Consider the following 26,957-nt stretch of genomic DNA (forward strand, 5'->3'; position numbering starts at 1 on the left):
ATAAATTCTGCCCACATTACAAGAAGAAGTAGTGCACTGTCTTCAATTATGGTGTATCTTCTCCCTGTGGACCCCGTTGTTATGCCCGCTTGTACTCACTGTGCTCACTGACCCTAACAGATAACATCACACATTATATACCATCAGCAAACACAGACAGCGCAGGCAGCAAGGCCTCCTACACAAAGCCAAAGTTTCAACATACCAGCTTCAATTATTAACAGCAATGTATAGTGTACATTTTTCCAAGGCCTCAACCCCACTGCAGCACAGGTTGCTGTCACACTGTACGGCACTTGGGTTGCTATGAGATTATCCGCGATGCAATTGCAATCTCATTCATTATAAAGAACTGAATTGCACTGTGCTGCGCAAAAAATGCATGCAAACGTGCGTCGCTATTCCGCATTGAATCGCATGAATGGATGGGAACATCAGTCTACTCACTTCTGATGTCCATGCGAATCGCATACACAGGGTGTAAAAACGCGATCAGCAACACACAGATAGGGAGCAGGCCAAAAGTTCAAATCTCCATGAGCTTTAAATTATGTGCTGCTTAATTGAATATATTTGTATGACAGCGCTCCTCTTCTATATCCTTATGACCTGTAAAATTAAAGACAGCTCCACGTAGTGCATTACTGCTAGATTTCCACCATCTGTTCAAACACCCCAAAGTGCCAAACGAGTGCTCTTATTCGTGCTCCACTTCTAGTGCAAACTTGCCACCAATCTCCTAGAAAAATACAGGCTCACCAGATATATACCACATCAAAGCCAGGTGGATCTAGCGCAAGAGTAAAGCCACAACGATCTGCTGTATTCAAATGCCAATAACGTTTTAATCCGGATTCCTCAATAAACCACCAATGTGGAGACGGGACGCCGCGACCGCACGAGAGGGTACATCACTGGGCCAGGAGCCTGACACGCTCAAAGTTACTCTTGGATGACGTGAGCGCGCATCTAGCGCAGGGCATTTATGAATTTTAAAAGGATTTATGCTATGTTTTGTATATATATTTTTTTATTGAGGAATCCGAATTATAAAGTTATTGGCATTTGAATACATCAGATCGTTGTGGCTTTACTCTTGCGCTAGATCCACCTGGCTTTGATGTGGTATATATCTGGTGAGCCTGTATTTTTCTAGGAGATTGGTGGCAAGTTTGCACTAGAAGTGGAGCACGAATAGGAGCACTTATTTGGCACTTTGGGGTGTTTGAACAGATGTTGGAAATCTAGCAGTAATGCACTACGTGGAGCTGTCTTTAATTTTACAGGTCATAAGGATATACAGTGGAGGAAATAATTATTTGACCCCTCACTGATTTTGTAAGTTTGTCCAATGACAAAGAAATAAAAAGTCTCAGAACAGTATCATTTCAATGGTAGGTTTATTTTAACAGTGGCAGATAGCACATCAAAAGGAAAATCGAAAAATAGCCTTAAATAAAAGATAGCAACTGATTTGCATTTCATTGAGTGAAATAAGTTTTTGAACCCCTACCAACCATTAAGAGTTCTGGCTCCCACAGAGTGGTTAGACACTTCTACCTATTAGTCACACATTAAGGACACCTGTCTTAACTAGTCACCTGTATAAAAGACACCTGTCCACAGAATCAATCATTTAAGCAGACTCCAAACTCTCCAACATGGGAAAGACCAAAGAGCTGTCCAAGGATGTCAGAGACAAAATTGTAGACCTGCACAAGGCTGGAATGGGCTACAAAACCATTAGCAAGAAGCTGGGAGAGAAGGTGACAACTGTTGGGGCGATTGTTCAAAAATGGAAGGAGCACAAAATGACGATCAATCGACCTCGCTCTGGGGCTCCACGCAAGATCTCACCTCGTGGGGTGTCAATGGTTCTGAGAAAGGTGAAAAAGCATCCTAGAACTACACCAATGAACACCTGAATGATTCTGTGAGTGACTGGGAGAAGGTGCTGTGGTCTAATGAGACCAAAATAGAGCTCTTTGGCATTAACTCAACTCGCTGTGTTTGGAGGAAGAAAAATGCTGCCTATGACCCCCAAAACACCGTCCCCACCGTCAAGCATGGGGGTGGAAACATTTTGCTTTGGGGGTGTTTTTCTGCTAAGGGCACAGAACAACTTAATCGCATTAACGGGAAAATGGACGGAGCCATGTATCGTGAAATCCTGAACAACAACCTCCTTCCCTCTGCCAGGAAACTGAAAATGGGTCGTGGATGGGTGTTCCAGCACGACAATGACCCGAAACATACAGCAAAGGCAACAAAGGAGTGGCTCAAGAAGAAGCACATTAAGGTCATGGAGTGGCCTAGTCAGTCTCCGGACCTTAATCCAATAGAAAACCTATGGAGGGAGCTCAAGCTCAGAGTTGCACAGAGACAGCCTCGAAACCTTAGGGATTTAGAGATGATCTGCAAAGAGGAGTGGACCAACATTCCTCCTAAAATGTGTGCAAACTTGGTCACCAATTACAAGAAACGTTTGACCTCTGTGCTTGCAAACAAGGGTTTTTCCACTAAGTATTAAGTCTTTTATTGTTAGAGGGTTCAAAAACTTATTTCACTCAATGAAATGCAAATCAGTTGCTATCTTTTATTTAAGGTTATTTTTTCGATTTTCCTTTTGATGTGCTATCTGCCACTGTTAAAATAAGCCTACCATTGAAATGATACTGTTCTGAGACTTTTCATTTCTTTGTCATTGGACAAACTTACAAAATCAGTGAGGGGTCAAATAATTATTTCCTCCACTGTAGAAGAGGAGTGCTGTCATACAAATATATTCATTTCAGCATAGTCCCCAACCGTCCCGTTTTCGTCGGGATTCTCCCGATTTGGGGGGGCTCTCCCGCTATCACGGTAAGAGCCCCCAAGTCCCGGGCGGCTGTCAGTATTGACAGCCGCCCATAACAGGAGGGGAGCAGCGCAGTGGAGGGAAAGCTGTGGGCAGCGGCGGAGAAGGGGGCCATCTCCCCCCCTTCTCTCACCTTAGGGTGCTCTGCCTCCCTCGCTCTCCCCTCCTATACTAAGTGTGGCGGTGCTTGGCAGCGGGCGGGACTTACCTTCCGTGTCGCTCCAAGCGCCGGCCGGAAGTTCTAGTGCCGCAGCCTCTGCTCTGGTCTGGATCAGACCAGAGTAGTGGCAAATCATCCCGCGCCGGCGACGAGACCAGACGAGACAGAGGAGACACGGAAGGTAAGTTCCGCCCCTCTGCCAGCCACCGCACTTCGTTCCGGAGGGGAGAGCGAGAGCACCTTAAGGTGAGGGAAGGGGGGGAGATGGCCCCCTTCTCCACCGCTGCCCACAGCTCTCCCTCTTCTCTGCGCTGCTCCCCTCCTGGGGGGATACCTGGCTACCTATTCTGGGGACATATACACCTGCCTACACATACTGGCCACATATACCCCCTGGCTACATATACTGGGCACATATACCCCCTGGCAACATATACTGGGCACATATACCCCCTGGCTCCATATACTGGGCACATATACCCCCTGGCTACATATACTGGGCACATATACCCCCTGGCTACATATACTGGGCACATATAACCCCTGGCTACATATACTGGGCACATATACCCCCTGGCTACATATACTGGGCACATATACCCCCTGGCTACATATACTGGGCACATATACCCCTGGCTACATATACTGGGCACATATACCCCTGGCTACATATACTGGGCACATATACCCCTGGCTACATATACTGGGCACATATACCCCTGGCTACATATACTGGGCACATATACCCCTGGCTACATATACTGGGCACATATACCCCTGGCTACATATACTGGGCACATATACCCCTGGCTACATATACTGGGGACATATACCTCTGGCTATGTATACTGGGCACATATATCCCTGGCTACATATACTGGGGACAACTGGCTGTTATGTGCATTTACTGGTGAAAAGCTGTCTCTTATGTGCATTTACTGGTGAAAAGCTGTCTCTTATTATGTGCATTTACTGGTGAAAAGCTGTCTCTTATTATGTGCATTTACTGATGAAAAGCTGTCTCTTATTATGTGCATTTACTGGTGAAAAGCTGTCTCTTATGTGCATTTACTGGTGAAAAGCTGTCTCTTATGTGCATTTACTGGTGAAAAGCTGTCTCTTATGTGCATTTACTGGTGAAAAGCTGTCTCTTATTATGTGCATTTAGTGGTGAAAAGCTGTCTCTTATGTGCATTTAGTGGTGAAAAGCTGTCTCTTATTATGTGCATTTAGTGGTGAAAAGCTGTCTCTTATGTGCATTTACTGGTGAAAAGCTGTCTCTCTCATTATGTGCATTTACTGGTGAAAAGCTGTCTCTTATGTGCATTTACTGGTGAAAAGCTGTCTCTTATTATGTGCATTAAGTGGTGAAAAGCTGTCTCTTATTATGTGCATTTAGTGGTGAAAAGCTGTCTCTTATGTGCATTTACTGGGGAAACACTGTCTGTCATTATGTGCATTTACTTCATATTTTTTTATGTAACTACATTAGCTGGTATAACTACATTACAGTTAGCCCCACCCACGGGCAGGGTATATGAGGGATATATTTATTAAAAAATATAAGGGCATCCATATTAAAAAAAAAATCTTCAAAAAACGTTTTGGTAGGCGTGACTTGGGGGTGTGGTTAGGGTGTGTGTTGGGGGTGTGTTTAGGGGTGTGGCCTGTGTCCTGATTTCTAATTCTGTTCTGATTTTAAACTGTTGGGAGGTATGATTTCAGTGACTGTGGACTTTTGATAGTGAAGACTCGCATTTCAGAAAGGTTTAAAGTTTGATTGCAGTGGGCGCAGTTTGCATAAATATATGTGCTGCTTAAGGCCACAAACACCTTAGCAGCACCCTTGCCCCTGGTGACATCATCGCCTAGCCTTCGCACCAATACTGAGGTTAGGCAGTGATCACATGGGGGGAGGAAGTAAGTATCTAAATTATTGCATGGGTCACACAACACTTGCCAGAGTTCAACAGAGGCCCATCTGTGACATTAAGCAGTGCTGCTGAGGTAGGACTTGGATGTGGCTGCTGAGGTAGCACAGCTGTATGCGGCATAGCGTTACTGTCGGATAGGGAAGCTGTAACCCACTACAGGGACAATGTAAATGAACTCTCACGACTTGTTCGTTTTATCCTTCATGCTGAAACACTGTGTGCAGCTTGCCTCTGTGCATTCTGTGGAAGTAGAGACACTAGCTGGAAGTAACTGCCAACAAGTGGGATTGCCAATAACACTGAGTCTCTGGCTTAGTGGCTCTGATTGTTTTGGAAAAGTGAGGACATCCACTTGGCAGGAACTTGCTTTGTCTGTTCCTTCTCATTTACATGGAGACATAGACTGAGCTCTAGGGGAGAAAGCATTTTATGTTAATCTTTCAAGGAGGTAAAAATGGGACCTGTCAGAAAATCAGGGCAGATGGCAGCAATACAGATAGGAAGTGTTTTTGTGCTATTTTGGGAAACCTGGCTTACATGCCCTCCAGCCTGCTGGTAAATGGAAGAAGAAGAGGCAATTCAATCAGGCCACAAGTGGTGAATAATTAAAGGTATAGATAACAATGGCATGCAGGGCTGTGGTGTATGTATGCCACCTGTGAGGTGGGCGCAGGGGGGGCTCAAATCCCCAGCAATAGTCTGAACCCCAAATTACCTGTGTGTGGCCTGCACACTATAGCACTAGTGCTATACCGGTGCCCAAGTCAGGCGCTCCGCAGCCTGTGCCGGGTGCCAAAAGCACCTGCTTCGGGGCTGTAGACCTTCATACCTAAGCTAATCCAGTGACTGAATATGCACATTGATCAACATGATCTATTATAAGGCGCTCGTCATTTAAAGAGGCTCAGAGACGAGACAAAGAGCAGCTCTTATACTTACCCGGCTTCCTCCCACCCCATGAACACGTCTAAGTTCCACGCCATCCTCCCGCGGTCTCCCGTTCAGCCGGGGTGAGCTCAGTTACCAGCCTCAATAGCGTCAGTCCAGGTCTACAGCGCATGCGCGGGAGGTCTGCGCATGCGCTGTAGACTGGCATCAACTGAGGCTGGTAACGCAGATCCCAGCGGCTAAACAGCAGCCCGCGGCAGGACAGCGTGGGACTTAGACGTGTTTATGGGGCGGGAGGAAGCCCCAGGTAAGTATAAGAACCGCTCTTTGTCGTCTCTGAGCCTCTTTAAGCGTTCCCATTCAAATGTATGTGCAGTGCTGTTACCAAAGTTTTGCTGTTTGTGCAAACGCTGCATTTTTATCACTATATTTACTGCCTTGTCCCCCTGCTGATCGCCTCTGAAAGCCGGCAAAACCTGTCAAATGCTTGCAGAAAAGCATTTAATCGAGACACCACGGGATGCCCCTGTAAACTGGGCCTAAGATGGCAAGGGCAGGGACCTCTCCCTTGTGTTTCCTGTTTCTATGTATTTTATGAAATGAACATGTACCAGTATAGGTGATGTTTTCAAACTATACACAATTGAATGTATTTGTGCTTGTGTCACTAGTTGTCATGACTGTACAGTGTGTTGACCTGCTCATGCATCTATGCTCCACATTATTGTGTTTGGACTGTGTACAGCGCTACGGAAGATGTAGGCAGTACATAAATAATAACAATACAACAAATAATAAATTAAAAACACTACATGGTGAGGTGAATTACATTTTAAAATATAGGGGGCGGTGTTTTCACAAACAGTTTGGGCCACCTGGCACTTGCCTCCTCTACGCTATCCCGCCCACCTTCCTGGCACATCTGAAAGGCCACTGCTACTGATCGAGTGCAGTGATTGGCCCAATGATGGTGCAGTGGTCCCGCCCAAGAGACCATCGGCACCAGTTAGCAAAAAGAGCAGCGGGTAGCTGTGATTGGCAGGAAAAACCTAGCCGAGGTTCTAAGCCTTCCAATACTCTATCCAAAGATTAGATACAGTATCCTGGCTGGAGTGACACTTTAATGTTGAACCCTTCCTACATTATTTTGTGTAAACGACATCACAAGATGATTACTTACAGAGTTTTGTAATGAAGCACTAAAGGGGTCTGATCCGAATGGGTTCTCAAACAACCCCTCCCTGGGTTTGGTCGCTGGCAGTGTGTGCACTCGCGGGACTGGCTTTGGTGCATCTGTCAAATCAAACAAAACCAAGAGAGTTATGTTAAAGCAATCCTCCACTAGAGTCCATCTCTGCCATGTTCCAAATATCATCATTTTATTATTGCACAGTGCTATCTGCTGGTGCAGAACGTTCCAGGCTACTGGAGCCCTACTGTGGTGTGTGCGCAGCTGGGCATGCACAACAAATCGTGACTTGGCCAGGCTATTGGGTCATCCAGCAGGGGGCAGGAGCCACCCAGGGACCGAGTGGCCTTAAGGGGGCTTAAGGAAGTCACATCTTAGGATGGAACCTGAGACTTCTTTTGTCTCAGGTTTCCTTTAATAGCTTAGTAATGAGAGCTCTCAGATGCTGCCTGAGTCAGTTTTCAGGGCTTGTGGGTGTGGATGCTGCCAGCTGGTTTGATTGCATCATCACCACTATTCAGACTGCAAGGAGGAAAACACAGGCTGAATCTGTCTGAGAAGGATACAGCCTACAGCACAGACAGTCAGCGCTACCTCGATTTGACATCAGCTATTCAAGAAGCCTATCGACAATTCATGTTAGATACTTACCTCAGTAGAGGGAAGCCTCTGCATGGTCCATCAGATTCCCAGAGCCCACTGTGCCAGCACAGGGCCTCACTAATCCTATTTGACAAAACCTTGTAGAATAGGTTACTTCTGGTTGTGCTCTTGGCCTTGGGCAAGCCCATACGAACTCGGCATGTGTGAGTAAGGTTCATGCATGCCCAGTAGAATGAAGCACTTGAGCATGGAGCATGGAGGGAAAAAACGTATGAGCGGCTTCGTTCTACTGTTCAGTAAGCCTGCACCTAATCAGTAAGGAGACATTACGCAAGACTCCCTAACACTACCACCTATAGAGCACGTCCTAGTGGCTGCAGCTCTGGCACTTTGAGTCTGCCAGTAAAAAAAGTGCAATATAAATGTTATTTGTCTTGTCTAAAGCCATGAATGGGGCCAGAAGATGAAGAGGGAGGTTGAGCTGGAATGGTGGGCCATAAAAAGATCCAGAAAGCCTCTGGACCATCCAGAGGGCTTGAGCTAACGAAGGTAAGTATCTAACCCCCAACCTCCCAACTACAAGTTTGCTTAAAGATCCCCAACTAGAAGCTACTGATAGGTCCTTAACCTCTTCACGACCAGCTAACGCCGATCGGCGTAAACTGGTCGTCTGCGGGTTACCATGGAAACGGGCGCTCGATCGAGCGGCCTTTCCATGTCAGTTCACGGAGGGTGTCTCCGTGAACAGCCGGAGAGCCGCCGATCGCGGCTCGCCGGCAAAATGTAAACACGCGGGGAAGAAATCCCCGCTGTTTACATCATACGGCGCTGCTGCGTAGCAGCGCCGTAAGGCAGATCGGCGATCCCCGGCCTCTGATTGGCCGGGGATCGCTGGCATCTGATAGGCGGAAGCCTATCCTTCAATGCGCAGGACGGAACTCCGTCCTGCGCATTACGGAGAGAGGGAGGGAGGGAGGGAGGTAAGGAGGCAGAGGGCGGAAATGGCTGCGGAGGGGGGCTTTGAGGAGCCCCCCCCCCCCGCAAAACGCAGATGGCCGGCGGCGATCAGACCCCCCCCCCCGGCAGGACATCCCCCTAGTGGGGAAAAAAGGGGGGAAGCCTGATCGCCCTGGCATAATACTGATCTGTGCTGCGGGCTGGAGAGCCCACGCAGCACAGATCAGGCAATACAGCCCTGGTCGGCAAGTGGTTAAAGTGAACCTGAGGTGAACATAAATTGATGAGAAAAACAATTGGATCTGTCCTCCTACTCCTAAAAATGAAGTTTTTTTTTTAGATATCCCATGGTTTTATTTTGTATTTAAACGTTTACAAAGTAGATTGAATGTTTTGTTGTCTCTATTCAGTAGCAGCCTATTAAGTGTCCTAGAGTTAAAATACATGAACTATTGACCTTTATCTATCTCAAACCTACCCTCAGAAGTTGTATTCTGCCAGGAAAACTTTTATAGCTGTAATTTGCTCATCAGTGGGATTTACTACAGTATATATTCAACAAGGTACCAACATGAGAGAAGCTGTCACTTGCGTCCCTGAAAATTAACTCTTTCAGGCAACAAAATAAAAAAAGATCCACGGCCTTGTTAGTGATATATTTTGCACTGTACATACACATTTATTTCATGTCACATTTCGCCTCGGGGACACTTTAAAAATAAACTTTCTGAAGCATCATTGCATTGGGCATTGAACAGGAATAGCATTTGTACCTAATAAAAATTCCTGTCCTTCAAAAGTTATTGGATATTAAAAGTTTTACCCAGTCCCTCCAGCCATCTGTCTGGCTTACACCATTTGAATATCCAAAGAAAAATAAGGTCATTTCTACTTGAATGCCTCTTATGTTCCAGACAACATTTCAGCAATAGTAGAGTGACTGCTTCAGTTCAGACAAGGTGAAGGAAATAGCCAGATGTCTGTATGTACACAGCACTACTCCAGGCAAAAACTTTCCCCAGACGTTATAAGGCTAAAACAGACCTTCAGCTAGACATCTGCATACTTAGATTTAATTAGGTCAAATTATTTGTTGTAAATGGACTATCTGTTGATGTAAATATCTAAAGTATTTTAAGAGGATACCAGAGCTCTGCCTGCAAATGCTCCCCATAGCTACTTCCTGGTCACCCAGGCAGAGGCGTAACTAGGGTTTGCAGCGCTCGGGGACAAATACAGTTTTTGCACCCCCCTCTGGACAAAAAAGGGTGTGGCCACACATGAGAATGTGGTCATGGGTGGAGTCAAATGTTATTTAGATAGCCATTTGTGCCCCTTTACCCCAATCATATAGCCATATGTCCCTCCTTTAGATAGCCAAATGTCCCCCCCCCCCCCTTCCCTCCATGTATGTAGCCAGATGACCCCCCTTTAGATAGCCTTTTTCTGCTGCTGTTAATGCCACCCCATTGCTCTGCAGAGGGTAGACACTGAGTAATAATGCCACACACTGACCCACGTGAACGCCTTGCCCGTACAGCTCCATGGCTGTGTTCGCCTTTTTAGATACCACATTCGGAAATGCACATGTACCACTGAAACTGACAAGGCTATGTAATAATGCATGGGGTTTGTTTTAATGTAAAGTACATGTCACATATGACTTGAAATAAGTCAATAAATATACCGGTACGTTGTGTTACAGTATGCACATGGGGTCTATTCACTAATTAACAGTAAAATTGCTGTGCATACTTACCTCTGGTGTAGTCTACTCTTCAATCCCTTTCTCCCTCTCCTGCATCCTGTTTGCCCACTGTGATCAATGGAATTCTGCGTCCTTCATTTTGAAAATGGGCATTACCCAATAACAGTTTCCTGGTCAGCACACTGTTAAACTGTAATATCGCCCACTTGAGCCATGGGGAAACATGGACATTACCTTGTTCATCAGTTGTCCTTTCAGCTATAACTGATAGCAACTGATATATTTCAAATCTGACAAAATCTTGTCCTTATCAGAACTGGAAGGGATCACTGTAAGAAGATAATGGTGAGCTTCTGAGAGGAACTGACGGTGAGGTTAGTATGTCGTATTCATTTGCAGGTACATCATGTGTTTAATTTAAATAATTGTACTTGGTTCAGGTTCACTTTAAGTGAACTTGGAAAAACCTATATTGAGCACTTTTTTTTTGCTTTTGTCTAGCATTATCCCTTTGGAACATGTATCAAAAAAAGTTTTTCGCACTGTACTTGGAAACAAATTGGTACCTTACCATTCATATTAGAGGAGAGCTGACTGATATCATAATCATCGTGGTCCGCACTTTCCTGGGGAATTCCAACTTTGCTATTGAAATAATTGGAGAAAGCTCCAGATGTGCCACCTATGTTGTTCTGCTGTTCTCCCCGTCTTGAAGGAACGGCAGGTGGCTTTGCTAGCTGGTAGTCTTTGAACAAATCCTTCACATTCTTCTTCTCCTTCTCACCCAAAGGATCTAGTGCCGTAAAAGCATCGCTTTCCTTCTTGGGCGATTCCTTTAACGGAGCAGGCCTTGGCGGAAGCTGGGGAGGACTTGAAAAGACCGGTCCTGACTGAATTAATCCAGAGGATAGTGTTGGTGGTCTAGGTGGAAACATGTTCATTTGGAATGGGTTACTTGACGGTTGGGTCCATCCAAGTGGTGGCACCGGCTGGTTCCACAATGATGGATTTTGTATGGGGGGAGGAACTGCAAAGTTGCTCGGCTGGTTCCAGGAGGCCATCTGCGGTGGAGAGGGTAGGACATGCGGTGGATTGAAACTAGGCTGGACACCCAATACCGGATTGGGTAGAGTGGATGCTGGTGGCGTAAAGAGCAAAGGTTGTTGATTCCATTGTTGAGTCTGAGATGAATTTAGCGTTAAGGAAGCTAAAAGAGAAAAATGAAGATTTAAGGCTTGACACTGAATTACAATTCCGAAGCAAGGTGGTAAGAAACATATTTGTGATCAATCAATAAGCTTTAATCCTCTAGTTTGCTGAAAGCCATTTACAAAGATTTTACATCTGCTACAAATGCTAAGTCCTATCGATCTTTGCTCAGTATGGCAGTTGTCACCACTTGGAAAAAAGGATTACTTGGCAGGACCACATGGCAGGAAACCCTCAATCTATATTAATGAAGATGGAGCTGGTGGGAGGCCTGGCACAGCGGCTCGGCAGAACCCAGTCTTTCTCTGTTGAGATTTTCAATAGAACTGGCATGGCAACTGTGGATGTGGGATGGAAAGGGAATGTTCCATCATGGTATAATCAGGAGGAAAAGAAACGCAGGAAAATATAATCTAATTTTGAAGAGATGAGAATGCATTAACTGGTAACAAAATAGCATAACCTATTTGAATAGAGAACTTTATTTGCCCGATAGCCTTTTTACTGTGCTGGCTCATCCTGTAAACAGGCACCGTAACATTTGAAGAGAATCTAAAGCTAAAAAAAACAGAAAAAACAGATACCAGTAATTACCTAAAGAGAGAGAAGGCTCTGGGTCCTATAGAGCCTTCTCTTTCCTCTACTGGTCCCCATGTTGGATCCTCGTTAGCAGTCTCTGACCGATGGGCCGGAGACTGCACACTTCCACCGCTTGAAAGGCTTTGCGCATTCGCAGTACGGAGCAGCTGTCTTCGGGGGCACACGAGCTCCCAAAGTTTTCCGAAGCTTGTCACAGCGGTGGAAGTGAGCAGCCTCTGACCTATCGGTCAGAAACTGCTAACAGGGGATCCGGCACTGGAACTTGGGCACCGTAGAAGGAATGGGAAGGCTCTATAGGATCCAGAGCATTCCTGCTCCTTAGGTGAGTTTTTTTTTTTTTTTAAATCTTCAGATTCCCTTTAAAGTCCACTTAAGGACCGGGCTATGTTTTAGAGATCTGTGCTGCGTGGGCTCCACTGCCCGCAGCACAGATCGTGTTAATGGCAGGGCGATCAGACTTCCCCCCTTTTTTCCCCACTAGGGGGATGACCTGCTGGGGGGGTCTGATCGCCGCCGGTCTGTGTGGCCGAGTGGGGGGGGGCTCCTCAAAGCCCCCCTCCGCAGCGTTTTCCGTCCTCCCTACCTCTTCCACCCTCTCGCCCTGGCTGTGATGTGCGCAGGACGGATATCCGTCCTGCACCTGCTAGGATGGGCCTCTGCCTATCAAATCAGCAGCGCCGTTTTGATGTAAACAGCGGGGATTTCTTCCCCGCGTGTTTACATTATGCGTGCGAGCCGCGATCGGCGGCTCGCACACTGTTCACGGAGACATCCTCCGTGAACTGACATGAAAAGGCCGCTCGAACGAGCGGCCGTTTCCATGTAAATTCACTTAAAGAGAGTCTGAAGCCATAATAAAAATGGCTTTTTTTGCTTATATATAGCAGGGGCATGTGTGCCCCTGCTAAAACGCCGCTATCCCGCGGCTGAACGAGGGTCCTTTCCCCTCCAAATCCCCCCCTGCAAAATCACGACCAACTTGGTCGTAGATTTTGCTACCCCTGTGCGCTTCCGTGTGAGGCAAGGCTATGAGCTCCAGCCCTGCCTCACACGCGTCTATCAGCGGCTGACCTCCGCCTCTCCCCCGCTCCTCTCAGCGCAGGCAGACTGAGAGGGGCGGGGGAGAGGCGGAGATCCGCCGCTGATAGACGCGTGTGGGGCAGTGCTGCAGCTCATAGCCCCGCCTCACACGGAAGCGCTCCCCGGGCAGCACATGGGGGATTTGGAGGGGAAAGGACCCTCATTTAGCCGCGGGATAGCGGTGTTTTAGCAGGGGCACACATGCCCCTGCTATATTTAAGCAAAAAAGCCATTTTAATTATGGCTTCAGACTCTCTTTAAGACCTGCTGATGCCTATGGGCGTTAGTTAGTCGTTAAGTGGTTAAGCTCAGCTAGAGCGCACAGAAAATGGATAATGATGTAAAGATGAAATGTGGATGAGTAGCATCTTGTAATTATAACCAAGCTGGGTGAATTGGAAGAGCCAGGTGTCCCATACATTAAACAATTACAGCTCACCCTGGTGACTGAGGATGCTGCATTCCTCCGGGATGAGGAGAAAGTTTTGTCATTTTGCAGATTTAGATTTAACTGTAAATAACTTTTTAACTATTTTGTGTAATAATTCTTTGGGGGCATTATCACATAAACAGTGTGTGTGTCACAGTCTCTAACTATATGGCCCATATGCAATTCACTTTTTCTCCTGAGTTTTCTCCTAGGAGATAATTTTTTCTTCTTCTCTTAAAAGTTTTTAGCACTCTCCAATTGAAATAATACCAAAACAATAGGTGAAAAGGTACTATCAAAATTATTTTGAGTATTTTCTTGCTTGGTGAAGGTTTTTTAAAGCATTTTATTGATAATTTGTTAAAAAGTGAATTGCATATGTGTATATTTTATGCTTATTATTAAAGAAAACCTGTAAAGAAAAAAAAAATACTTACCTCAGGGAGGAGAAGTCTCTGGATCATAACCAGGCTTCCCCCATCCTCTGGTGTCCTGTCGATCAAGCGCTGCAGCCCTCCCCCCCCCCCCCCCCCCCCGAACAGCACAGCGGCGAGATAAATATTTACCTACCACAATCCTGCTCAGGCGCACTAGCGGCTCTCCCTTCGGGTTAAGGCTGAAATAGCCGAACCCGATCGTATCCGCTCTACTGCGCAGGCGTGAGTCTTTTGCACTGCGCAGTAGAGGGGATAGGATTGGGTTCGGCTATTTCCGCCTACAACTGAACAGAGAGCCGCTAGTGTGCCTGCGCAGGATCGCGGTAGGTAAATATTACTCGCGCAGGCGCACCCTCGTCTGGATTTGTCGAGGGACATTCAGGGGAGCCAGCGCTGGATTTGAGTCACATGATGTTTAAAAGATCATGTGACCTGGCTAGCCAAGGAGGCGTAAACCAAGCCCAGGAAGACAAATCAGATGCTGGAGTTTAAAGTGAACCAGAGGTGCGAGTGATATGGAAGTTGCCATATTTATTTTCCAGCAGATCAGATGTTTATTTTCCAGCAGATCAGATGTTCTTGACAATATTGTCAAAACTGACAAGATTAGCTGCATGCTTGTTTCTGGTGTGATTCAGACACTACTGCAGCCAAATAAACCAGCAGGGCTTGCCAGGCAACTGGTATTGTTTAAAAGGAAATAAATATGGCAGCCTCCATGTCACTCTTACCTTGGGTTCACTTTAAGAGGCGAGGCAGAAGCCAGCCATAAACTATCCATGCAGGTTCCTCTATATATAGTTTCTCCCACAACCGGCTGTTTGCAGAAGCAAAAGCCAACCAGTTACAGTGCCTGTGGTGAGGCAATAGCAAAAAGACAGGATGGTAGCAGGAAAAAACGGCACCGGCTGAGGGTGGACGGAAAAGGGAGCTGCCATAGACTTTAATGCAATTATCCTTAAAACGGCGAAAAAAGCAGAAAAAAAGGGTGCCGCAATAAATATCGTTAACACCATTAGAACATTAAAGTTTTTGAAGTATGTTATCGTTTTAGAAGCTTGCAATGTTAGTTTTTATCATATTATTTTGTTTGTATGTACAGATTTTACTTTATCAAAGATATTATCATTTCTATGTGGAAAAGGGTGTTTCTGCAGAGGGAGTGGTTAGGGTTAGGCAACATCAGGGGGAGTGGTTAGGGTTAGGCACCACCCGGGAGGCGGTTAGTTTTAGGCAACATCAGGGCGGGTGGTTACAGGGGAGGACTTGCCTCTCATTGAATGATTCAGGGCTGGTGTAGGGCCTGCTGCATTCAGGTTTTTGTACAAGGCAACGTGAAACACTAGGCTGGCTGAGGGAAATAATAGTGCAATTACAGAGAAATGAGTGGGCGGGTAAGCTGGTAAATGTATACAGCAAGATGCAGAGCAGAGGCTTGCCAGGAGTGTCTCACACCATCATAGCTCCCAACTGTCCCTCTTTTGAAGGGACAGTCCCTCTTTGGACATAAGTGTGTGTGTGTGTATTGAACTTGGGGAATTAAGGTAGCCATATATCTGTCGGCTTTGCGATCAACCGTTTTGATAATTACTATCTAATTTGATGAAAATCGGTGCCTCCACAAGCATGCCTAATCGGCGATTTGACTTCGGGCAGAAATTGGTTGAATCTGAGCTGCTGGGAAATCTCAGGCTGATGTGGTTGATTGGGTGCTCAGCGGTAACGGCATGCGATAATCACGAACGACGGAAACCCCTGGCTATCGTCTCTACAAATGTATTATGTGACCCCCGTTGCTTGAGCATTGATACTTTATCTGTCACGCTGTCCAGCAAGTGACCTGGCTGTATATCCGCATGGGCGTCCCACATGACTGCCGGTATATAGCACGTGGGGTGCGTGTGTGACGTCATTTAGGCTGAGGCTGCCATGAACACGGGCCTCTAGTTTGTTATCCCCCCAGGCCGAAAGGTCCCAGTCCTTCCCTGGGTGGTTAGGGTTAGGCACCACCGGGAGAGTTAGATTTGGCACCACTGGGGGGGTGATTAGGGTTAGGCACCACCGGGGGGTGGTTAGGCGGTACCAGGGGAGTGGTTAGCTTTAGGCACCACCAGGGGAGGGTTCTGTGTGAAAGTAGGGTTGGGTTAAGCAGTATTGTTGAATTATGTACTGATTTTTAATGTCAATATCTTTTCGTTATTATTTCCTGTCTATTTTAACCACTTCGGTACCAGCAGCCTTTGCCCCCTTAAGGATCAGAGGCTGCTGGTACACTAAAACGCCACATACCGACGAATTGCCGGAATAATCCGTCGCTCCTGCCACACTGTCCCCGCTGCAGGCTGCTCTCTCTGCCGTCTCTATGACGGCAGAGAGTTGTGCGCCGGTCAGGAGCCGATTTCATTGGCTCCTGACCCTGTCACTCAATGTAAGCCAACGGGATTGGCTTACAGTAATGACAGGGCCAGGAGCCAATGAAAATGGATCCTGCCCGGCTCACAGTGCTCTGCCGTCATAGAGGCAGCAGGGCAGCACATTGCGGCGGGGGCAGAGCGGCGGGAACGGGCGGGGGCGCGCGGCGAATGGGACGTAGAGTTTATGTCCGGTCAGAACCGCAGCGCCCCCTGCCCGACGTAGATTTGTACTGCGTCGGTCCCTAAGAAGTTAACAACGGTATTTATTGTTAACCAAGTTTGACAACGATGTTTATCATTATCAGATTTCGTTATCCACCGGCGCCATTTCGTTATTCAGCCGGGCCCTTTTTTCATGGCGTCCTTTTTTGTGTGCATGCGACAGGATACATGGATATCAGCATGCAAGGAGTAACTGCACTCACCAGCACCTCCTAGAGGTGACGCCGCGGAAAGGTTGTTGGCATTGAAGAGATCCAGAGGATTTGGCTGTAGTGCGGTGGATGCAGCTGGAGCAGATACAGATGTTTCTGAATTTGCAGAGGAGTTAGATGAAAAAAAGTCCGACCCAAATATGTCATCAGTAGCTGTCTGCATGAAATAAAATTATTAGACAAATTCTTTTTTCGCTTTTCTAGATTAAAGCATTTTAGAGCCAATTCGTTCCCATCACATTCTACAAATGGGCAGCGAGGCAGTTCCTCCAACATGGCACGTATCTGACATCAAACAGCATAATACAGAAGATTGATGCAGGGCAGACACTTCATTAATCCAGCTTCTATAATTTAGGTCCGTCATTCATCATTGAAGAAGTATAGAAAACATATTTGTATTCCTCACTTTAAAAGGAAATTTAGGCGAAAAGTCTAATGGCCAGTTACTTACCTGGGGCTTCTTCCAGCCCCCTGAAGTCTTTGTGGTCCATCAACCTCATCCCGCACAGCTCCATTTCACCGCTGGCCCACTTGAACACTGCATTCACAGCCCCATGGCGCACACTGGTTGGGAGGAGTTCTGCGGAACCTGGCGATCAAGCAGACACTCCCATAGCAGTCACCCAGGTTACAGAGGATGACACCGGTGGAATGGAGCAGCATGGAATGACGGCGTGGGACCAGGAAGACTTCAGGGAGCTGGAGGAAGCCCCAAGTAAAGTCAATAACGCATGTATACTGCACATTTCACATTTCAAGCACACTTGAAGAACCTATGAGGCCAAATGTAGAAAAAAAAAAGTTGTGTACCTGCATGAATTTTGAATGCACGGAGGACGCCATCTGCGCCCTTTTACTCATTGCATAATTGAGTTCCTTTCATATAGTTTATAGGGCATTCCTCAAGCCAAATAACTTTATTTAGGGTTTTAATACCCTAATTCGGAATAAACTAAACAAGCCTCACCCACAGCTCCTTTAGCACCTAGGCACTCTGAGTCCCATGTAGCAAGTGTTCATGGGAGATCAGTCTGATGAGGAGGAGGTTTTTCCCAAAGGAGGAGGCGTTACCAGCCAGAGATTTCAGAAGCAAGGGGGCGGAGAGGGGAGTGAAGTTTTTACAGGCTGAGGGGTGGAGATGCAGAGCAGCTTGCCTGTGTAATGATCGCAAGCAGAATATGGCTCATTGTATCACAGGAATAAATAATCATAAACTGTTGAAACTATTTGCAGCTAGATTTGCTGTATAAACTATCTAAACTTTCGATAAGATATATAGACAAGTTACTTGTTATAATTAGTTTTTCATCTCGGATCCACTTTAAAGAGGAACTATACATATAACGTAACAAATAATTGTTTTTTGTTTGTTTTTTACAATATTATTTCATAAATGATTTAGTCTGTGTTTTCTCATTGTAAAATCTGTCCTCTCCCAGAGTTAATCTATGACAGATGGTGACATCTTTACTGCTGGTGGGTGCATCACTGGAGAATATTTGTTTATTGTGAGTTCGAAAGCCAGCAGAAATAACACCCTGTCTCCCAGAATGCTCTATATATAGATACAGGAAGTGTTTCTGATGCTGAAACCTGGAGTATCCTGAATGATTTACTTGGTTCTCCTGTAAATCAGAGATCTGAAAACTTGGCTCTCCAGCTGTTAAGGAACTGCAAGTCCCACAATGCATTTGCCTTTATGAATCATGACTGTGGCTGTCAGACTCCTGCAATGCATTGTGGGACTTGTAGTTCCTTAACAACTGGAGAGCGAAGTTTGTAGATCTCTGATTTACTGCATTCTACTTTATGTCACTACAATATACTAATACTTTAAGAATGGGGGTCTGGATTATGCTCAGATGGGAGTGGATCTCTTTATAAGCCAATTACCTGTATTACATAATGATTGATGGAGTGGTAAAACTGATAAAAATAAAATAAAGGACTGCCATACTTACCAAAGCTACATATACAGGGCAGCATGTCAACAAAAGTAATAGAGGTTAGCGTCACATTCAGATACATCTAATAGACCAAACCAAACATCTGAGACTCTGGAGCAGTTCTGGGAGATGTCAGGCTAGATCACTACATCTACCAGCTGATGAGCTATTAATCTTCAATAAGGCCTGGTGCACACCAAAAAACGCTAGCAGATCCGCAAAATGCTAGCAGATTTTGAAACGTTTTTTCTTCTTTTTCTGTAGCGTTTCAGCTAGCATTTTGCGGTTTTGTGAAGCGTTTTTGGTGTAGTAGATTTCATGTATTGTTACAGTAAAGCTGTTACTGAACAGCTACTGTAACAAAAAACGCCTGGCAAATCGCTCTGAAGTGCCGTTTTTCAGAGCAGTTTGCGTTTTTCCTATACTTAACATTGAGGCAGAAACGCATCCGCAATCCAAAATCTGCAGCAGCCCGGGAGTATGCGTTTCTGCAAAACGCCTCCCGCTCTGGTGTGCACCAGTCCATTGAAATACATTACCCTAGCGGATCCGCACCCGCAAGCGGATCGCAAACCGCAGCAGAACCGCTCTGGTGTGCACTAGGCCTAAGTACTACTACACCATGCACATCATTAGCTACTCTACCCCATACTGCCTCATTTCAGACACAATTGCTTTCTAGTACTGTGCAAGCACTCGGGGCTCCATTTATAAACAGGCATTAAAAATACAAACTGTTTGCTTCTTTTTTTTAACTCATTGGCAGCTTCAGTAGAGTTATCTAATTTAAGATAAGTGCACTGCTTTTGACCTAAGATGGTAGAACTTGCTGTGCTGTAAATTCTTGGAATGCTTTGATGTCTCTCTACTAGCAGAAAATATAGAAACTGAAAGCAGATGGCCTCTTTTATTGTTTTTGTTTTTGTTTTTTACTGCCCCCTAGCGACAAGTGGTCTTAAATACACTTTACAGCAGTACTAATTGCAAGCAAGTACCGTAAGAAAAAAAAATGTGCTAAAATGAATTGGCCTGGAGCACTTCAAGCCTCTAAATAAATTGGCTGCTTAAGGGTTAAAAAGGTGGTGATTGCTATTGAAACCTTTAGAATGAAGGAGGAGCCTGTGATCAACAGCTATTGCAAGCCCCACCCACTCAGGGGGCTGACCCTGAGCCAACTCATGCTGCCAATCACAGAAGTTTCTTTCAATTAGAGGGCGGGATATTCTGCAGCTCTTTCATTGGTCAATCAAGTCACATATTTGCAATAAAAAGTCCAGCGCACATCTATAAATCAATTTGCATCACAGTCCAGTTCAAAACTATGCAGAGAAAGGTACTTCAATCTTCTGGTATTCCACCACCATAGATCACCAATTTAAAACACACTCACCAGACGCAGTGCGACCACTGCTAGACTGGTCAATCAGCGCCCACCTCCAGGGTACCCCAGCACCTCGGGTCCTGGACTCGTTATGTGTTCATCTCATATTCGTGTGCCCAGAAGATGTGATTCCATTACCTCAAACAAAAGGTTCTCATAGCATGATACCGTTTAAAAACTCTAAAACTTTATTAAATGTTCCACTCACATGTCACTTGCAGTACATAGGGCACAGAGTTTTTATAACGAGCTCTCCCCCGTTGCCAAGCCGGGCTAAATATGGATTCCACGCTGGGGCCTCACACGCCGCTGCCGTTTACTTCCTGGTTCGTCCAACTCCCCGCTCGACTAGTTTCGTCACTCCCTCGTGATGAGTCATACCCTGGAGGTGGGCGCTGATTGACCAGTCTAGCAGTGGTCGCACTGCGTCTGGTGAGTGTGTTTTAAATTGGTGATCTATGGTGGTGGAATACCAGAAGATTGAAGTACCTTTCTCTGCATAGTTTTGAACTGGACTGTGATGCAAATTGATTTATAGATGTGCGCGGGACTTTTTATTGCAAAAACGTGTGGAGTATTGCTGTACTCAGGTGGAAGCGCACTCTGGTTATAGGTTGTGTGAACATCAGCTTGAGCGCTTTGAATAATTGAACAGAATCAAGTCACATAACTTTTTCCATGTCATGTTACCCATTCAAGCTGATGGTAAGAAAGCAGCAAAGGGTCAATGTTTAGCACTGCAAAATAACACCAGCCTTCTGTAAATATGCTGATGTTTTGCTCTGCGACATGCTGCAATAAGCGATAATACGGTTTGACCTATAAATAGGCCCCCTCGTGCCGACGCTTGCATTCGCCTCTGCAGAAGCTCCTTGATTAGCTTTTGTCAAATACATTCATTTTTAAACAGACCCTGCCACTCTCTCACACACCAGGACATGAATGAAAATCATTGATATGTCTTGATATTGATATTTCAGATGCAAATAATTCCTGCTTGCAAATTTCATTCAAGTTTTATGCATCTAAGAATTCAACCAATCACACCATCAGGCAGTTATTCTGATTGGTCCACTTTTAAGCTGCATACAATGCGCATAACAATTTGAATGTAACCCAGGATTATAATCATCTTACTGAATATTTCTGCTGCTTGATTCCTGCTCTTTTCAAAACAAGTGGAAAGGGTTAGTCAACATACTAAAGAAACCCCCTCGTAGGCATCGTCAATGAGATGCAAATAATTTCGAGTTTATGCAGGAGTATGCAATTTTCTCTCATTGACCACCCCTACCCCTAGTAGCTTTCTACTCAAAACATTTTTTTCAGAATTTTCATATCAAGCCTGTAAGGGGAAAACAAACAAGACTGGTTAGAAACAATTAGATCAGTGGAAGAAATCTGTTTCTGAGTAACACCCTCCAAAACCGCTTATCTGTTAGGCCCGTTTCACACTTAAAGCGTGCATTGCAGCGTCCCGCCGCATTGCAATGCATAAAAAACACAAACATATGGCCATGCGACAGAGTATGCCAACAGGGTCTAATGCATAGCGCTGTCCCCCTGTGCTGTATATAATAGGTGTTTGCTCGGATCAGAGAGGAATTGATTGTTTTATCACATCCAGTGGCAGTGTATGGCCAGCTTTACTGCCAAGAATCACATATCGATTCAAAAATACAAATACAAAAGCACTAATCTAGCATCTCATACATAAAACAACTGACTTCAGCCCACCACGTGTAAAAAGTGATACTTGATAAGTAATACCTTTATCAGCAAATATTTGCAGCAGACTTCAGCTGCAGTAAGCTCTAGACTACCCGGAAAGTTTAGTCTTTGCCCCACCCTCTTACAATCTTAGCAGCATAATGATGCAATCCTAGCAGCAGCGACCACACCTACAAAAGCTACTGTAAACATCAGGTTTTTATGCAAATATATGCAGCTTGAAAATGGACCAATCAATTTAAACCTGGGTGGGACTTAATTGGTCCATTTTTATAGGGAAGGTTCAGGGAGGGTGGGGAAAAAATAAAAATCAATTTCCACTTACCTGGGGCTTCCTCCAGCCCGTGGCAGGCAGGAGGTGCCCTCGCCGCCGCTCCGCAGGCTCCCGGTGGTCTCCGGTGGCCGACCCGACCTGGCCAGGCCGGCTGCCAGGTCGGGCTCTTCTGCGCTCCAAGTCCTTGTACTTCTGCGTCCCACGCCGGCGCTCTGACGTCATCGGACGTCCGCCGGGCTGTACTGCGCATGCGCAGAACTACTGCGCATGCGCAGTACAGCCCGGCGGACGTCCGATGACGTCAGAGCGCCGGCGTGGGACGCAGAAGTACAAGGACTTGGAGCGCAGAAGAGCCCGACCTGGCAGCCGGCCTGGCCAGGTCGGGTCGGCCACCGGAGACCACCGGGAGCCTGCGGAGCGGCGGCGAGGGCACCTCCTGCCTGCCACGGGCTGGAGGAAGTCCCAGGTAAGTGGAAATTGATTTTTATTTTTTCCCCACCATCCCTGAACCTTCCCTTTAAGCTGCATATATTTGCATAAAAAGTTGCATAATCCTGCACAAACTAAGAACTATTTGCATCCCCTTGATCATCCCTAGTCATGACCATGGATCCATCTGGAAATGGCACCTGCGAATAATGGCGCACGGTGTTGCCGCTAATCCGTTTGTTGCTTATCGCTATTTAACGTTAAAGCCTTATCCTTATTTAGCGTTAACACACAGAACCCTCTCTGTACCAATCCCTAACCCCTAGACCCCCCCCCTGGTGGTGACTAACCCTAACCACTTCCCTGGTGGTGCCTAACCCTAACCACCCCCCTGGTGGTGCCTAACCCTAGAAAAAAAAGTTCATACAGGATCTTTTGAATGCAAAAATATCAAAAACTTTATTGACACAAAATTGAAAAGGGGCTCTTTTTAAAATATCTCTGTAAAAGGTTCCTTGCAGATGCTTCCAATACAGAATTACAGCACAAACATAACCTTTATCGAAGACAATGCAATTTAAGAAAAGGCAACGACACGCTCGTTTCGGGCACAGAAGGCCCTTCATCAGGCGAAGTTGCAGAAAGTGCTATCTGCTAATCCTGTGGATAGTACATGGTTAGGACACCAAGGAGGCAAAGAAACATCTGAACCAACCAGATGTATAATGCACAATCCTAGTGGCAGGCGCGACATGAATCAAATGCATCCAGCTGCTATGATAAAGTTCATGTTTGTGCTGTAATTCTGTATTGGAAGCATCCGCAAGGAACCTTTTACAGAGAGATTTCAAAAAGAGCCCTTTTTCAATTTTGTGTCAATAAAGTTTTTGATATTTTTGCATTCAAAAGATCCTGTATGAACTTTTATTTCAATGGTCCCTTCTATATACATGAAGTCTATGAAAGGGTGAAGTGGATGACCCTAAAAAGGATTGAAAGGTTTTTTCTTTTTTCCCCCTCATGTAAAAAAGACATTACTCCCAATTATACTAAAACAGGTGCCTAACCCTAACCACCCCCCTGGTGGTGCCTAACCCTAAATCTCCCCTGGTGGTGCCTAACCCTGACCTTGACAGTGTTACATTAAGGGCTCTTTTACACAGAGACGTTCAGGGGACGTTAAGGTCGCATAACGTTCCCCTAAAGCAACGCATGGTGGTGCTAAACTCGGACGCTACATAGAGACGCCATATGCGTCTCTTGGTGCGCCGTTTTTGTTCGATACTGGTAGAACGAAAACGGCACATGCGTCCAAAGACTGTGAAGACCACGTGATCGGAACACTCCGCATCACGTGGTCCCGCCAGCCAATCGTCGCACAAAGCGGCCGCTCCAGGAAGTAAACACTGCACGTCACACAGTGCAGTGAATATTAATTAGCCATGTGGCTAGGGACAATAGTGGACTCTCCCCTCATCCTCTCCTGCACTGAGCATGTGCAAACAGTCTAACGCGGCTAAAACCGTGTATAACGCACAGCATGCTGCACTTTCATTGAACGTCCAGCGTTACAATGTAACGCAACGTGGGCACTGTGAACAGCCCTTTGATTTTTCATTACTGTGAGTTGGGCTGCGTTACAGGCTGCTCTAACGTGCGCCAGTAACGTCCCACTGTGAAAGCAGCCTTAATCCATTCACCGTTTTGCAGTTAAATAACTTCTGCAGTTTGGCTTATGTAGGTTGGCTATTGATAAATAACGTTTCTGTGCGCAATAACGTCTGTGGTTTGGCATATGAACGGCACTTTTGATAAATAACGTTACTGTGTGCCGTTTTTCTTCTTTTTTCCCTGTGCGCCATTATTATGCAGTACTAACGATAAATAGCGATAAGCGTATCTTTTTAATGCGGCGCCATTTTTATGCATAGGCGCAGTGCGCCATTATTCACTGATCCGATTTATATATACACAGGTATATATGTATAATTAAACATTCTCTAAATTGATTCTGTTTAAGGCTAGGTTCACAAATGACCTAAAACAGTTTTCTGAAAGTGGATAAACCAAATTTATATTATCCATAGGCTCTGTTAAAACATCCATTTTCAACAAATCCCTTGTTTCCGTTGCAGTAACATTATGCTAAGTACCAGCTTGCATGGTTTTCCTGGATACCGTATACATAACGTTTGCCAATAGACACAATCTATAGGAGTCTATAGAAATGGACTACATCCGTTCTAGTTAGAGCTTTCAATGGAAATCAGACATGACAAAAATATTTAAAAAAAACACCTCAGATCTCTCGCAAAATCAGGTCTTCCTTGCTGTCCATTGTCAAAAACCCAAAACCCATGCTACAACAGACCCCAATGTGTGCAAAAAGCGTACAGGAACGGACACAATGGAATCCTTCAAATTGTATCATTTAGATCCACTGTGACCATACATGTTGCCAAGATGTGGACCTAGCCATAAAACAAGCCTGAAGCTAGAAAAAAACAAAAACCTTATGATATAATGAAATGTGCGTGCCGTACATATAAGAAATAGAACATTAATGGCAAAGAAAATAGTCTCATATTTTTATTTTCAGTTATATAGCTTTTTTTTTTTTTTTTAAATAACATTGCATCAGTCATTCATATTTCCAGTTTACAAACCACACTCTGTATTTTGAAATAAAGCAGAGCTAATGACTCTTTGAACTACCCTGCAGTAAAACCCTATCTCAACCTGTCTGTCACTGTTTCTTGGTTGTTTAAGTGTCAAGAAGTTTCTTAACTCTGCCTGGAATGGAAAACCTTATGAGACTTTTTTTCTTTGCTACTAATGTTCTATTTCTTAGTTGTATTACACATACAATTCCTTATTTCAGAAGTTTATTTTCGCTTCAGGTTTGCTTTAAGCTGTCTAACACTCGTTTCCCAGAGAAACATAATAAAAAGAATCACCTTTGCACTTCTCCTTCCTCTTCCAGGCTTGGCGGTTTGAGGCGGAGGACTAATAGCTATAGGGTCAGATGGATGTGGGCTTACAGTGTCTCTCTTGTGACTGACATTCCCCTCTGAGTTCTTTCTTACGCCATTTTGTAAATCCCCTCCTTTGGACGAACAATCAGTAAACGGATTTGGCTTAGGTTTGCGTAGAGAACCATTTTGTTTGTGTCCTGGCACACCATTTGGAGTCCTTGCAACAGGAGCAAACTGGTTGCCGTGAGGAGGCCAGTGGTCTGACTTGGCCTCCTGCTTACCACACTGGCTGGTTATTTGGTCGAACTGCTGCCCAAACTCAATATCATCAGTTAGATTCCCATTGCTCTTGGGCCCGTTCTTTAGACCTCGTGCATGTTCAGCTTTATGATTGACAGATTTGGAAGAATCAAGCGGAGAAGAAGAAGTTGATTGGTCTGGAGTGGTAAAGGGATCATCGCAAAAAGGATCTGGATTAGGAGCAGGAAAAAAGCTAAGACTGGTGGAAAATGGGTTTTCGGGTGAGAGAGGTGACCGTGCTTTGGGATGAGGTACAGAAGAACAAGAGTGGGTGAAAGGATTTCCTTTAACACAATTTTGATTGGTGTCGATTTCGGTGAGTAAATCCACTAACAGGATATCGTTACTTTCCTAGTAATGTGGAGAAGAAATGAGATGACACATTAGCAATGTAAACATGCAAATTAAAAAATGAACGCTGGATACAGAACAACATATGCATTAATTACCATAACACATTCAAATTATTCCAATCAAGGTATGAAAAGCAAATTGAAACAGACATACTGTATGATCGCGTCAGTACTGAACTGGAACACTTTGAAGCATGGACTGATTACTCATGGAAAGTTTATCGTTGTGTATGACCCTGTATGGTCAACCACCCAAGTGTGAGCTAGACATCTAGGCTTCGATCTCCGAGATGCATTTTACCGGTATGTTTCTAGGTAACATCTACTGCCATCAGGCTTAAAGTGGACCTCAACTCTTGCTCAGGACAGACGGAAAACAGAGAAATGCACCCTGAATGTATTTAGAGAGTTTAGCCGGTTTAATTCCCCCTCATTTGTGTCTAATCACAAGTTGTAATTTGATCCTCCCCTGTGTCACATGACTGCCTATGACAAATAAGCAGATAAGCCCATTTGAAAGTACAGACTGTAAACAATATGTCTGCTTCCATGAATCAGGAAGTAGAAACTGTACACATTTATTTTAAGATTTGTATCAACTGTAACAAATACAAGGTTTTTTTGCTTAAAGGTTATTATGCTGTTGTGTATATTTTACACAGAGC

The 26,957-nt window shown here is 45.2% G+C and overlaps 1 protein-coding gene across 4 annotated transcripts in view; it reads right to left on the reverse strand.

The window, feature by feature from the left end:
- Positions 1-26,957, reverse strand: part of DAB2 (DAB adaptor protein 2) — a 230,627-nt gene that overhangs the window by 10,940 nt on the left and 192,730 nt on the right. For 3 of the 4 annotated variants that reach the window (XM_068250826.1, XM_068250843.1, XM_068250836.1), the window contains exons 10-13: positions 25,622-26,290; positions 16,892-17,057; positions 10,868-11,503; positions 7,020-7,132 (exon numbers count right to left, since the gene is read on the reverse strand). In XM_068250826.1, coding sequence (XP_068106927.1) covers positions 7,020-7,132; positions 10,868-11,503; positions 16,892-17,057; positions 25,622-26,290 — 1,584 coding nt within the window. The remainder of the gene's footprint in view (positions 1-7,019; positions 7,133-10,867; positions 11,504-16,891; positions 17,058-25,621; positions 26,291-26,957) is intronic. The other variant, XM_068250852.1, reaches the window with a different exon arrangement.

The sequence above is a fragment of the Hyperolius riggenbachi genome, chromosome 1 (genome assembly GCF_040937935.1).
Source record: "Hyperolius riggenbachi isolate aHypRig1 chromosome 1, aHypRig1.pri, whole genome shotgun sequence".
NCBI lineage: Eukaryota > Metazoa > Chordata > Amphibia > Anura > Hyperoliidae > Hyperolius > Hyperolius riggenbachi.